This window comes from Takifugu rubripes, chromosome 7 (assembly GCF_901000725.2).
Source record: "Takifugu rubripes chromosome 7, fTakRub1.2, whole genome shotgun sequence".
NCBI lineage: Eukaryota > Metazoa > Chordata > Actinopteri > Tetraodontiformes > Tetraodontidae > Takifugu > Takifugu rubripes.
In genome coordinates, this window is record NC_042291.1 from 16,279,592 (window position 1) to 16,294,144 (window position 14,553).

General features: G+C 45.8%; 1 protein-coding gene across 3 annotated transcripts in view; it reads left to right on the forward strand.

Moving 5' to 3' along the window:
• LOC101078311 (nectin-2) overlaps window positions 1-14,553 on the forward strand; it is a 111,758-nt gene that overhangs the window by 77,285 nt on the left and 19,920 nt on the right. For 2 of the 3 annotated variants that reach the window (XM_011605924.2, XM_029838701.1), the window contains exons 6-7: window positions 37-185; window positions 6,087-7,261. In XM_011605924.2, the coding sequence (XP_011604226.2) occupies window positions 37-185; window positions 6,087-6,658 (721 nt within the window). In that variant the 3' untranslated portion in view covers window positions 6,659-7,261. Of the gene's footprint in view, window positions 1-36; window positions 186-6,086; window positions 7,262-14,553 lie in introns of those variants that run through there. The other variant, XM_029838702.1, reaches the window with a different exon arrangement.

Genomic DNA, 14,553 nt, shown 5'->3' on the forward strand with positions numbered 1-14,553 from the left:
CGTGGGATTTAATCCTTTTGTTTGGGGTCCTTGCAGTATGTCCGGAGAGCTGCCTGACACGGTGGTGATCACAGGAAATGAGCTGAAGGTCCTGAAGGTGGACGAAGCTGTCAACACCACATTTGTCTGTGAGGTCCGGAATCGCATTGGAACCAGCAAAGACCAGGTCACAGTTCTCGTCAGAGGTGAGTTGTAGGTGCCACTTACACGGCCAACATGTTTAAGATATGCATCTTTATTAAAGAAGTGCTACAAGTAAATAAAGTGATAAATGAATAAATATTAGGTTCAACACATGTGGCCGAGGCTTTTTAAAAGATGTAAACGAATCTGTGAAAGAGCAAACGTTTCAGGGGTAAAATGAAAAGCATACTTGGGCTCAAATGGGCTCATTTATCATCTGAAGTTTTCCCTGGCCTGTTTATGAAAACATCTAGATCATCTGAACCGATGAACTGAAACCCAGATCCCTTCTATCACACATGCTGCACATTTCCTGGTGTGGGGCTATGCTTGCATAACTCCCGAGGGACGCACTTTGTCTTCACTTACATGTTTCTGCAACATTTACACATCCTTTACTAAGAACTGGTGTGTAGTGCAGGGCTAGTGGGGGGTCCAGCTGCTCTGTCCATAATGTGTGTGGCTTTTTCAGATCACCAGAGTGTGTGTGTGTGTGTGTGTGTGTGTGTGTGCGGATACATCTGCATGGTCTCGCCTTTCATTTCTTAACTTTTTATCCCTGTCTGTGGCCTCCTTTATAGAACTTTTAAAACATTTTCTCTCTTCTATTTGCATAGACTCAGTTACAGTTCTTAACGTGATTTGTGCCTGTGTCCCACCCAAGGGTGTCTAAAGGTGTCTAAAGGTGTTCCACATCCCGTAACAACAGCACAGCTCGCAGAACCTATAGTGATATTTCACTTTGTAATTGTAAGAAATGTATTAAAAGCAGGTACCAGTCCTCTCCACTCTTTAAAAATTGAATAGAAAAATGACCCAATCTATCTCTTTACGTTGCCCATATGGGTGAAACCACAGTAAATAAAAACACCAGTCGATGCATTCAAAATAATGATTTCATCTGAGGAGAATGATGCCTTTGAATTGCAGTGATGTTGTTGACTTTTGAAGTGGTACTTGGTGATTGTTCTTGTTTTTAATAATTAATATTGTGGTGCATTATGTATAAAGAATTTATGTGCTACACAGATCCTTTTGCAGCCACCCTGAAACATCACTTACAGCAGCTGACCGCAGAAGCACCAGTACCATACTGTAACATTATAATATTCCTATTCAGTCGATACCTCCTGAGTGTGTCTGTCAGAGCCGTTAAAGTCACGGTAACTTATTAGCCAACAAATGTGAATGACGCCGTGCTTAAAGGTCCTTGCAAACTATATAGTTTCTACTTAAGCTTATCTTGTTTATTGTGGGATACATAACCTTGTGCTTATAGTTGCCAGTACTTTAAGTTCTGATATATGGAGACGACACTTCTGTCTTTTTTACCCGTATATTTCTACGAACAATGCCTGAGCCTATGCTAGCACCTGAATGGAAGAAAGAGTGGTTTGTGCACAGAAGAATTAGATGAGCACTTGCATCGAGAAGGTCATGTCCTTTTATTGGTTCTAAGGAGGTAGAAGCATAATGAGCCAGACGTGATGACATGCAAAACCTTTGCAGTCATGTATGAAGCTAAAATTGAGAATAATATTCAAGGAATTGGAGAAAAAGCTCCATCTTAACTAAGTTTTAACTGCATCTCTTACTCTTCAAGACTCATTCCTGCATTTTACCTCATACAAAATAGATTCCCTGCACTCTAAGATATGCCTGCACTTTACTGAAGTAATTTCTGCTGATGTGTGTAAACCTTCAACGACTTTATGCCCTCGTTTTTGTCCTTTTTTCCTTGTGTTTTTGCTCTGGGGCAATTGACTAATACTGTGTAGTATTCAGAAGGCCTGCTGCTGGACTATCACCACTCCTGCCTGCTGTGTGATACATGCAATCAAGATACAAGCAGAGAGGGAGAGCACAGGCATCAGCATAGATTGGCGCCAGTAGAAGCTCTTGAGTAAGAGTGGGAGAGAGTACACGCAAGAGGGATTGAGAGACGGAGGGAAAGTGAATGCTGACGGCATTTAAAACTCCCAAGAGAATCTTGTGCCACTGTTTTTCTATCCGCACTGCTATTGGCCTCCACTATCTCTCACCATAGCGTGTACTGTATGCCTGCCTCTCTCCAAGCCTCTCAGAGCGGATCAGTCACCCTTTGCTGCTTCAGCTCCTGGCTGCTTCTCTTCTTATTACCCTCCCCTTCCCTTTCTAACTCTTTTATCCTACATTTCCTTTCCCAGTCGTCATCCCACTTTGCCTTTAATTCCCCCCCCCCATCCACGTTGTTTTGGATTGCTTTTATGTTAACTTTCCCAGTATCCTTGTTCCATCATTGCTCTCCTTATGCCACAAGCAACTCCTTCCTACTCCTGTCTTACTCACCAGGAGAGGGGGAGTAGGGTAAGATGTGAGCTAAATTTGTTGGCAGTCATGAGGTGACTGAGGCAAACAGCTTGTTTTAGAGCATTGCTGCAGATTGTTGACAAGGACAGAATGAGTTGGTAATGGTTACGGTGAAATGAGAGCTGTGAAATGACTTTAGTCGGTGATGTGGTGCCGACCTGTAGAGGCTGATGTGAACGCGTGCTGAAAAAACGGGGCTAAGAGGGCCTGACAGGCGTGAAATGGCCAGCACCTGCCGTATAAAAGGTCTTTCCACTTCTCTCTTCACCACAGTTGCATGATGCACACACAAATATACATGCAGAGTGCGTCCTGTCCCATGCTCCCACACCAGCTGAGGGATGGATGTTCATGTTCTCCGATCCTTGATCTAGTTTTTACTTGCTAAAACAGCGCCCCTTTTGCTTCCCAACATCACCATTTCTCTCGCTGAAATTAGTTTAGCCATCGCATCTACTTCGCTCCCTGTTAGCATTTGCTCTCTACTCATTCTACTCATTTCCCTCAGGTTGTCTTGTCAACCTCCACCAGTCTGGCGCTGCTCTCCCTGCTGGAGGAGAAGACTCCGACCCTCAGCCGCTTGTGCTCCCTCACAATTCTAACCAATAAATACCACAAATTTTCATTCTAACCAATAAATACCACAAATTTTCATTAATTACAGCTTAGTACTATCCCTCTATCACACACACCACACACACACACACACACACACACACACACACACACACACACACACACACACACACACACTGTGTTTCTGCCCAATCTGAAAAAACAGTCACAAATTAAATTCCCCCAATTTCCTTAATTCTCTCTAAACTTCAGACTCATTCAAGGGGACACTTCAAGGGCAAGGGGCTTAGCCCTTCTCATCTCTTGGTCTTGGTGCCGTGTATTAGTGCATGTGTGTGTGTGCATGTGCGCACATTGACCTACTGTATCTGTCTGTCAGTGTGTGTCTCCGGTCATGCGAGAACAGCCAGAGAACAGGTCCAATGGAGCCAAATCTCCCTCCACCCTGCAACCGGCCCCCTGCACAAGCTTCATTAACATGCACGCACGCACCAACACTCACACAAGCAGAGATCTCTGTTCAATAAGTCAACATGCTGGCAGAGTGTAGTACTTAGCTATGCTCTAGGTGCAGCCCTGTCCAGCATCACTTCACTAATGACCATAAATGTGTGTGCATGTGTGCAGGAAACTGCATGTTTTTTGTCCGCAGCAGAATTACTTATGCTCCATCTCTCTCATTACTCAGTCACTCTGAGCTTCTGGTCAGACGAGCTGAAACCTGATAAAATCATACTGTTTTCGGCTTCCGCGGCGTAGTCGGCCTGTTACCGTGCTCACACTTGTTATTCATTTTGTTCTTGTCCACGCAATAAACATATCGCAACCCTCCGTGCCTACTTAAGAAGCCTTTATTAGTTCTCGTGGGGTTTGTTTCTCATTTTTTACTTGGAGATTTTCAGGATTTGTCACCATAACAGAAGAAAAGTTGGGTTCTAATCCACAACGATCTGGCAATGTGCACTTTTGAACATAATGACTTCAAATGGAATTCAGCCACATGTTTGAAATAATCATATGAATAGAATTTATGGAGAATGAGCATTGAGTAATTGTGAGTCTCTTTGATGCGGCTGCTGTTGGTGGCAGAAAGTCTCGTTGTTTGGCCTGTGGAAGATTCCAGAGTCATGTGATAATGCATTTCTTGTGTTCTTGTTAGAAGTGGACAACAAGAGTTAGCTGTCACGAGTGTGTGTGTGTGTGTGTGTGTGTGTCTGTGCGCATATATATACAAATGAAGAGCAGTGAACTTGAGAGGAAAATAGCAGACAGAAATACAAATCTTAATGGAAGGGACGGTACATGAGGAAAATACATTTAGAGGAGCTAAAAAGAATCCACCAAGCGGCCATGGTAGGAGAGAGTAATGCAAGAGAGGAGAGTTGAGAATGAAGAGCAAAGGTGTAGCAAGGACAGACGTTCTGGCACCAGACTGGTCTTGTCAGTTCTCTTTACATTTAATGCCTGCTGTCATGTTGGATTTCAGATGGAATTGACAATAAGAAGAGAGCAGATTCAATCCTTTCCAATTCAGGAAAGGATTTCACCCCTCGACTGTTAATCTGCTGCAGTAGCTGTTGAGACCGGACAGTTGGGACACAGGAGCACCACAGTGCTTTAGCCTCCTCAAGGCTTCGTGATCAGTCTCGCTGCTAAACCAAATACAATTCTAACATTTCTTAGTTTTAGTCTCAAACCTGTCCTCTTTAAAATTAAGGGATACTTTCAGAACCCGATACCAAATGTGGTCTGTTAGTTGAGGTGTGTACGCAGTTATGGAAAATAAGAATTAAAGAAGAAACGCCTAATAAACCACTTAAATATTACATCAGAAGAACGAGAGAACCAAATAAGCCAAAGAATGAAATCTGTTTACAGCTCTTAAAATGCTCCCCAGACGAGGAGGGAAAAGGTTTAGAGCTGATGACCACGTGGAGAAAGTAATCTGGAGATGGCGGGGGGTCGTCATGGGTTTAGAAACCAGTTGGGTTTTGACTTCATGGTTCCTGAAAGCCTCAAAGAGGTTTGAGAGGTTTTAGGGCGAGTAGCCAACCGCTCGCTATTATTGGCACTAAAACTTACACAATGTTTGTTATTGCCATGAAAAATGGAAGCAAAACAAGTTCAGACTTTAATCCTCGACTCCTTTTCTATATCTGCAAAAGCAGGCGTCTCATATTTCCTCTAAAATATCGTATTTAGAATCTCTATCACCTATAATATAATATCTCTGATTGTCCGGGGACTGTGTTGGGCAGCTCTCGTGGATGTCTTCAGAAAAGGCATCTAATATGTTTGAAGATGACCTTTATCTACGTACTGGATGTGTGTGAGGACAAAATGAGCTGAAAGCTTTTCGGAACATCTTTAAACGCGTCTTTAAACGTGTCTTTGAACGCGTCTCCTGCGTCTCTGGTCCTTCAGCGAGCCTTCCTGTTGTGACGGCACTTTGTCAGTGGTCCACTCCATCTACTCTTCATCTAATTTCTGCCCTGCACTCCTCCATCCATCACCCTCCTCCTGCTCCTCTGCATGGCTGCTACCTGCTGTCAGAACGTGTGTGTGAGGCCCATATGGGACATGTCCTGTGATTTGTGGCAGACCTTGGACAGGCTCCTGCTACTGAAGGCCAACACAAGGAGGGCTAAACAGGGCTGTGATGTTCTGGTGACATAGCTGTGAGAATCGGGGCAGAAGCAGCTCTGAGGGAGAGGCCGAGATGTCAGAATAGGAAGATGATTAGCACTCACACTTGCAGACTCACAGTTAAATGTGACACCTCAGCACTCAGACGCTTCACAGATCAAACCGGCACCGCTGACATCATCCAACTCCTTCCATCTGTCTGTGTTCCTCTCTCCCTTCTTTCCACATTTTTTTCTCGCCATTAACTTCTCCTTTTTCTTTCCTGCTGTTTTCTTTTGTCTTTTCTGAACCTTTCCTGTCTCTCTCTTCCCTTCCTGTCCTCCCTCCTACAGAGCCCCCAGCGAACCCATCCAATGCCGGCGTGGTTGCAGGAGCTGTGATTGGCTCCCTGCTGGCCCTCCTTTTGGTGGCTGCTCTCATCGCTGTGCTTGTCACCCGTAGCCGCAGGCAACAGCAGGGCTACCGCGCCAACGACATGAAGACGCGCATATTTGGTGGAGGCAAGAAGGCCAGCAAGAATGGCACCAGTGGAGGCACAGGGAACACTGGGGGGGGCAACAACAATGGGCCCATCTACGTTTACAACGAGAGCTCTCCCCATCAGGCTCTGGGAGACAAAAACAACCACCACCAGCCACTCACCATGGGGGGTCGCCCTGAAGTCATCGCCACCACGCCCACCGCTCAAGATATCCTGCTCAGCAACGAACTGGACGATGCCGAAAGGAAGAAGTTTGATGAGCTGGAGGAGGAGGAGCGGTACGACCATTTCAGTGGAGGGGGGCCCATCCTTCAGCTTCGCCCGACCCATGACCAGGACGATATTGTTGGCGATTACTTGGATGATGATATGGAATCGCAGAACGATGGCTCTGTCATCTCACGGACTGCTGTCTACGTATAGGAGGGAAGGAGGAGAACCTGGGCGAGGGAGGAATTTTCTAAAGCTCCTTTGGCTTTGAGGTCTGGTCCCCAAAATAGATCACCACTTATTTTAGGATTTTAAATATAATTTCACACATCCATAATCATAGGTCAGCCCTGGAATGGACTAAAAGAGCAGGAATGTTTGGTAATGATCTGAAGAGGGGCATCACTTTTATTTTGTTCCTGAGAACAGAAACACAAATAAAGAAAACATGTCTGACTGTAACTGCTTTTAATGCTACTGGGAACCTGACAAAGACTTTTGAAAGACAGATTTAAAGAGAAACTATAGTGTGTAGAGTGGAAGAAGGATGATGTATCATGAGAAAATGGAGGCGACATGATTGCATGTTCATTACTCACCAAACATTTGAAGTGGAGGAAATCAAGAATTTACCAAGAAAACCCCCCTGATGGCGAGTTTCTGGTGGGTATTTAGTGAGTTATGGACAGAAATTGGGACAATTTGCAACCGTCACCTCAAAACCTCCCAATAGGAAAACAGAAGAATATATTTGCTACCCAGCAAGTTTCATTTCTTCTTTCTCTCAAAAGGGAAACAATAAAAATCTGCCAGCAACTGTTGACATTTTTGAGTGGCCAGGATCCGAAAAGAACGCTCGTTTATTAGAGACGCACTGAATGAACAAAGCAAATGTGCAGCTCTGCTTCTTCACCAGGCATTTACATGTCAGCGTTAGAGCTGCCTGGAGGTACAAGGCGGTGGAAAACAGGAGTGAGGTGCAGTCGATCTGACAGGGTGGAGGGATGTAGAGGGACCCAGAAACTCTAGAGAGGCACATCCCTTCTTTTATCTTCCCCTTCATCCCCATTTTTTCAGAGCCCTCCTGACAGGAGGAGCTTGATTGGTAATGAACCATGAAGACGCTCACATAGCCGGGACCAACAGATTGCCACCGCTTATCGTTTATGACGTGGCACCCCCCCCCCCCCCCCCCCCCCACTTCTACATCATTCCTTGATGCTCCCTCTCTCTCTCTTCCTCCCTCCCTCCCTCCCTCCCTCCCAGTGTTTATAGGGAATGTATGATTTATGCGAGGCAGTGTGGAGGTCATGGCCACGGAGAGCAGCAGAGTCTTTTACTGCTCCTGATGTGTCAGACGCACCACTTACTCGACCCCCCCCCCGCCTGGTCCTGACAGACCAGCATTGACTCAACCTGAACTGGTCACTTTCTCTGTGTTGCTCGTCTCTAACCGCCTCCTCGCGTATTTTTCCAGGCTTAAATTTAAGCCACCTACCAAGTGTTGCTGTGTTATAGTAGTAGAGTAATAGATGAGTACCGTGTGCTAGAGTACTGTGTTGGTAGGTGTTGTTAGTAGTGACCTGATCGGGAGACGCTGTTGCCACGACGAGGCTCTGAGGAGCGGGATTGGCTGATAGTGAGCGGCCCTTTTATGATGCACCTTAACGGCTGATTGTCTCCTGACCACTTATTTATCTGTCTAATGAGGCACCAGAGGCTTGTTGGGGCAGATATTACCTGTTAGGGGCAGATATTACCTGTGGCTACAGCACACTGTCGTCTCTGACACTCACTGTGTATCAGTTTTCATTCAAAATAATAGAAACTGATTGTGATGGACAATCTGAGGGAAAATACTGGTCGCTGTGTTAATCATGTTTGCTCTGGTGTGCAACCAGATTCTGCTGTTTATTATTTAAGTTTGACATTTAAGCAAAATTAAAGTTACATAATGTTCACAAAACTAAATGTGTAATTCACAACAATCTAAATACAAATAAAAATAATGAGTCGCCAACATGAAGGTATCAATCGGAGCTTCTTTTTGTTTTGAGCAGTGATGTTTGTTAGACATGTTACTACGTTAACAGTGTGCCTTTATTACAGTTCATTAAGGTTAACAGCATTAATAGTGCAGATCTATACAGTTGTACTCTATGTAAACGTACTCCTGTAAGGTTCTGTGGAGATCTGTCTACCAGGTCTGGAGGTCACGTGTGGGGCGATCCACTGCCGAGGGTATAAATGGCTTATCATTATCTATATGTATCATCTTATAAGCACGACCTGTACGTCAGATACCTGCAATTAGTCCCCGTACTGATATGGGAGGCGCTCATTGCTTCTAATCTTTTAACCTTAGAGAGAGATGGAGAGAAGGAGGCTCAGGGGGGAGAGACGGAGACGGAGTGAATCCAATCCTGCACATCTCATGTTGGGAATGATTATTGTCTCATGGCCTTAGCGACGCAAACATTAGATCCACTGGTTTTCCTCGTCATTCAAAGTAAAAATGTCAATGTGCTGCAGCAGAGATCTGTCAAAATAAGGGATAAACTTGTTGTTTGTAAATTTATTGTGAAGTATCAGTGTACTATATATATATGGAAGCATTTTTATTTTTTCTCTGCACATTTCTGATAATGTAAATATCAGATTGGTGGTGTCAGTGGTGAGAAGGCAAAGATATGCTGGTGGGCCAGTCCTGACCTCCACACGTCTGAGGGGTTCAGAATGTAATTTTTAATCTAATGAATACCTCAGCGGTTTGGTTGCTACAACATCCTGAACTGAATGACCCGTTTACCTAAAGTCCAACTGTTGAACTTTACACTAAAAAAGCCACTTCTCTAGTTTTGTGTTAGCAAGATCTGCTTTTTCACATAATAAGCACACCTTTTTGCACAGGTGGCTTCTAATCCACAAACACCTCGCACAATGCTAAAAATACCCTCATTATTACCGGTAATCGGGTATAGCGGGATGACGCAAGCACGGCGCCACTTAGAGGTGTTGGCATCTAATTGTTGCACGGATTTGCTTCGCGACGCTTCTCTTTGGGGTTCCAACCCGACTGCTCCTGCAGGATTCTGGTAAACCAGTTTTTCCAGCGTGTTTCGAACCGGCACATATGATGCCTGAGCAGAAACACTCACCCACACACACGGATCCCAGCCAGTCTTGTTTTGCTCCCTCCCACAGCCGAACGGTGCAGAAGACGCCTCATACCTGACAACGCTGCCATCGCCCGACACACAAAACCACACAAAACCACACACACACACGCCCTTGCATAAGTGTTAAAACAAACAAAAAAACCCACACAAACTCACACATGCGTCATCCTCCTGCTCGCCGGCTCAGTCACGATCCATCCGCGCCGTGTCCCGTTCCTGCAGAGAGGAATGCTGCACGTTCCGTTTCTCCAGATTTCCCATCATGATCGATAATCGAGCCCAACGCGCAACGCTGCGTTTTCGCCCATCGTGAGATAAACGTATGAAACGTATCATTGTGCTTCAGTAGTGAAAATATGAAACCTGCCTTTTCGACCGCCCATCCCAAACCAGCATCCCATCGTGTGTGTTGAGAGTTGCACCTTTTTTTGAGGTTGCCATGATCTCCTCGTCGCCGGGCACCCGAGGCCGCGGCTCAGCGGACATAAGAATTCTGCCGTCCTGGCCCGGGTTTGGTCCAAATTGTGATGGTCGGAATACCAAAGTTTTGGTTCCCATTTTTTTGTTGCTGCTTCTTCGGATTGAGCAGAGCCTTAACATCTCCCGCGTCACTCCCATAAAAGGAGCGAGGAAAAACGAAACAAGCGCTCCCCGTGTACAAAGTTTAAATATATAAATATGTAGCAGAGAAAAGGAATTACTAATTTATGGTGTCACGTTTGTGTGTTTCTCAGTGCCGGCAAGCATGAAGGAGTTCTTTTTTCCTATTACAGTTTCCTCTTATTTTGCAGTGCTTCATCATTTATGGTTTTGAGTGCTTTATTCTCCACTGCTGCGCTGCGTTTGCTGCCCAAATTGGCAAATGTGCTTCTATAAGAATGAACTGTACACACCACACAACGGATCCCTAAATGTGCTTTTTATTGGCTGCTCTGTGTAAATGGAAAAAAGACAACTATCCTTTTAATGTATTTTTTTTTTTTTTAAATTTTGCAATGATTTCTGATCTTGAGAAAACAAATATAGTTGTTGTCACCTATCTGTTGTGCATTTCTCTGCTTTTCGTATTTAGTTGCTATTAAAGCTCCCTTGATTTTCGAAAGGCGTGGGTCTGCTTCGTGTTCCGTCTCTGCCTCTCGTCCCCTGTGGCTCTTCATCACAGGTGGGATGATTGAATGGGACTTCCTGTCATTGATTCCTACTGATTAGATTTAAAGATTTATCCATGTGGATATGACGTAGCACCCCTCTCTTGTCACCCATCACTAACGCTCCACACACGGTTCGGGCTCCACTCTCATTTCCTGGTCTGTTTATCTTGTTTCAGTTTTTGATCAGTGTGTGTAAGGGGGTCAGGAGAGGCCACCGGGGGCTTAAAAAGGTCGAGAGTAGTGGCGTCGACCCGGGCGGCTGCTTGAAACGGGGGGTCCTGGTCACCCGTCCAGTTTCTGAATGTGTATATTCAGACAACTGAAAATAAAGCATGCTGCTTATTATTTCAGGATTCTTGTATCCAGCAGGAGTTTTGTTCATGTGCTCGGAGAAAAGGAAGAGTGGGAATGTTGTGCTGCCACTTCCGTGGTTTTCCTGCTGAGCAGTTTGTGTTTTCAGTGGGGAATGTGCCGGCCCAGCTGAACCGCAGTCGATGCGGGGCCTCTCAAAGGCTGCATTGTTTGAGCTGTGGATAAAATAAACCAGTTTGCTCACATTGGAACAGAATCCCATGTAGCGGGGAGTCGGGGCGTGTCTGCGTGTGAATACGTGTTAATGCATGCCTTCGCCATCCCAGCCCCCTCCATCCCCAGGAAAGGCGTGAAATCGCACGACTTGGGCCGTGTGTCTGTGGCATCCAGGTTCGTGTCACAGTTAGTTTTTGTTGCCGCCTTCTTCTGTCGATGCACAGCAATTTTCCCAGTCCAGCCCACCATCTGGCCTCTCTAATTGCTTTGGATCGAGGCTGGTGAGATAGGGAGCACTTGCACACGAGCACAGGCAGACGCGCGTGCACTTGGATGCAAATGTCTTCATCGCTTTGGTTCAAGCGCTACGGAACGGCGCGAGTTAATAACTCCTAAAGAATCTGACGGGAATCTGGCGCCACCACGTCTGTTAACTGTGGTGATGAGACAGTTTGTTGCCCTCGGGCAACTTGGCGGAGGCTAGCTGGTAGCGTCCTGGTTAGTGCCGAGCTGTGGAGGCGTGCATTAGTCAGAGTAACGGTTCCTCGGTCTCATGGTCCACTCAAGTAGATGCCCACATTTTTAGGCAGCCTGCGTGTCACATTAGTTAACAAAGTGTATGAAATCAAGAGTCCTCCCACATCAAAGACCCTCGTTTAGAATAATTTTTGGTTAAGTACCCAGCGTGGAAGAATAAATCAAAGAAAATAGTGTCCTAATGTAATTATATGTAGAATAGACCATCAGCCTGAGCATTTGTGTATTAGCATACGGTGCTCCTGTAAATACTGATGCGAGGGCCGTCGCAGCCTTTACCGTACGATAAAGTGGCGTCCCGAGTCACGCCCGATTTACCTGTTGGATGTGTTATAAGCACTCTGAGTCTTGTTCAGTGCTAGAAGACCAAACTTTAATTGAAAGGACGTTTAAGAGCAAATAAATGGATAAACACTGAAAGGACAGATTAACCAGCAGCAGAGCACCGAGGTTAGAGCTGATTCCTCCATATTTTTATAGAGCAGCTTGATTTTCTCTACTTAGCCTTGTAAATAATTAAATATCCAGCTGGCTCTCATAATAACCACATACAGTGTATGTTTAGCTTTAATCACATTAATGTATAGATTATATAGCTCACTGCGATACGTTGGTGAAATCCAGGTGGATTTTCTCTGAAGGCGTCGATGCCGCTGTCGTGGTTACCGTTGCTAAGGCGATTGCCCAGTGATGGTTGGAGGGTTAGCGTTAGCTCCATTCGGTGTGACAGTCTGTCCTCAGCCGCTACACGAGCGCTGCTTCCATCAGCACGTGCACGCGAACGCTCCCTCCCCAGGCGTGAGGATGATAAACAACGCCGGCTGTCTTCAACTTCAGCGCTGTTTTCTAAATCCTTGATATTTTTAATGCGATTTCACGCCGTAACATTTCCACCGCTTTATTGAAAATTCATTGTTTCAGCGGAGTCTTAAATTCAGTCTGGATGAGTTTGGAACAATTGTTGCACCACGTCGGCCTCTCGCCGAATAAATGAGTTTCTGATTGTTTCTCTATGGACACTAAATTCATTTTCCACTGGCAAATTGTGTCGCCGACTCTTTGGTAATACCTACGTACTGTGTTTTCAGAACGCTGTCTGGTCGCCCCTCACAATACACACAAGTATTAACTAATTACAGCATCAAGAAGTTAATATATAAAATAGTTCCTCCGGTTAAACATGAACATGCCGAGTCACCATCCGGCGTCACCGGGTCGCCCCGCTGTCGGAGGTTTGGGTTGGTGGTTGTTTTAAAGTTCCTGCACGAGTGCGTCACCACGTCACGTCGGGAGAAATCCGAGTGCTAAGGAAGCTCCCTTTAATCACAGGATATTGGGAATTGTATCATTCCTCTTCCTGAAGCGGTAAGTGATAACACCTGATCCTCTGGCTCTGGTCAGTTTTGTATAGATGTGAGTGTGTGCACCCCCCCCACACACACACACACACACACACACACACACACATCCAGGCAGAAAGACGAAGGGAACTGGATGCTCCTGTTTCCCCTGGAGGGCTGTGGCATTTACTCGTCCCGTGCTGACAGGGCTGAAGGTAACTGGGTGTTTAGAGGGAGGGGTTGGGTGGGTGGAGCCCGTCTCCGGGGGCAACACATGTTCGTCCCACTGCTGAGAGGACACAGAAGGGCAGCGTGAGAGCGACAGTGATGGTGTGACGGAGAATCGAGGCGTAATTCCTGAAGTCTTTTCCAAAGTTACATATAGGGAGTGATAGAAATGCAATAATGCTCCGGGGCATGACGGCAGAAACTGGGGGGGGATCAAATTTAGTCCCAGAAACGGGAGGACAGGCCTGTTTAAAGCCGGTGCCGCTTCAGCAAAGGGAGGAGGACGAGGCCGGAGCGCCGTTATTCCAGCTGTGTTGATTTAGCTTCAGGTTGCGTGCGTGCGTGCGTGCGTGCGTGTGTGTGTGTGTGTGTGTGTGAGAAAGAGAGACGGTGATGTGGGGCAAGCAGTGTTTCACGTCCCCAGAGGATGGCTGACCTGCACACACCTGCACAAACACTACACACACCACATGAACGTGTGTGTGTTGAATCAGGTCTTCACACTGTGACTTACCTGGAAATAATCCTGTTCTGAGAAATCCAAAAAATAAAGAACATTAAGATTATCTGACTCCATTATGACCACCAGAGATTGCAGCTTTGTGTGTGTGTGTGTGTGTGTGTGTGTGTGTGTGTGTGTGTGTGTGTGTGTGTGTGTGAGAAAGAGAAAGAGATTTATATCAGGAAAAGAATAGTTTGCTGCGGCGCCTAAGAATAGATTCTGTGACGGAAATGATTTTGATGCTATATGCAAGCGTGTGTGTGTGTGTGTACGCAGACGCACAAGCGCATGTGTTATTTTGTGTATTTGCCCTGGAGTGTTTTGCAGATCAAATGCACTTGCTGTTAAATTCAGCGTCTCAACAGGCAGCTCTTACAAAGTACAAGCACGCACAGGCACGTGCACGTGTGCACAAGCTCAGTCACAAACGTACAGAACGGGAGATGAATATGTAGATATGAAGAAAGAAGCCTGTAAATATTTGGTCTGAGAGACTCGCTGTGGTCTCCTGGGGCCGCCGCGTCCACAGCCACTCATTGGTGATCGTGCTCGTGCACGTGCTCGTGCACGTGCTCGTTTGTGCGTGTAAGTGCTGTGCAGATGTTCGCCTGCTTGGCGAGACAAAAGATTTATGGAAATATGT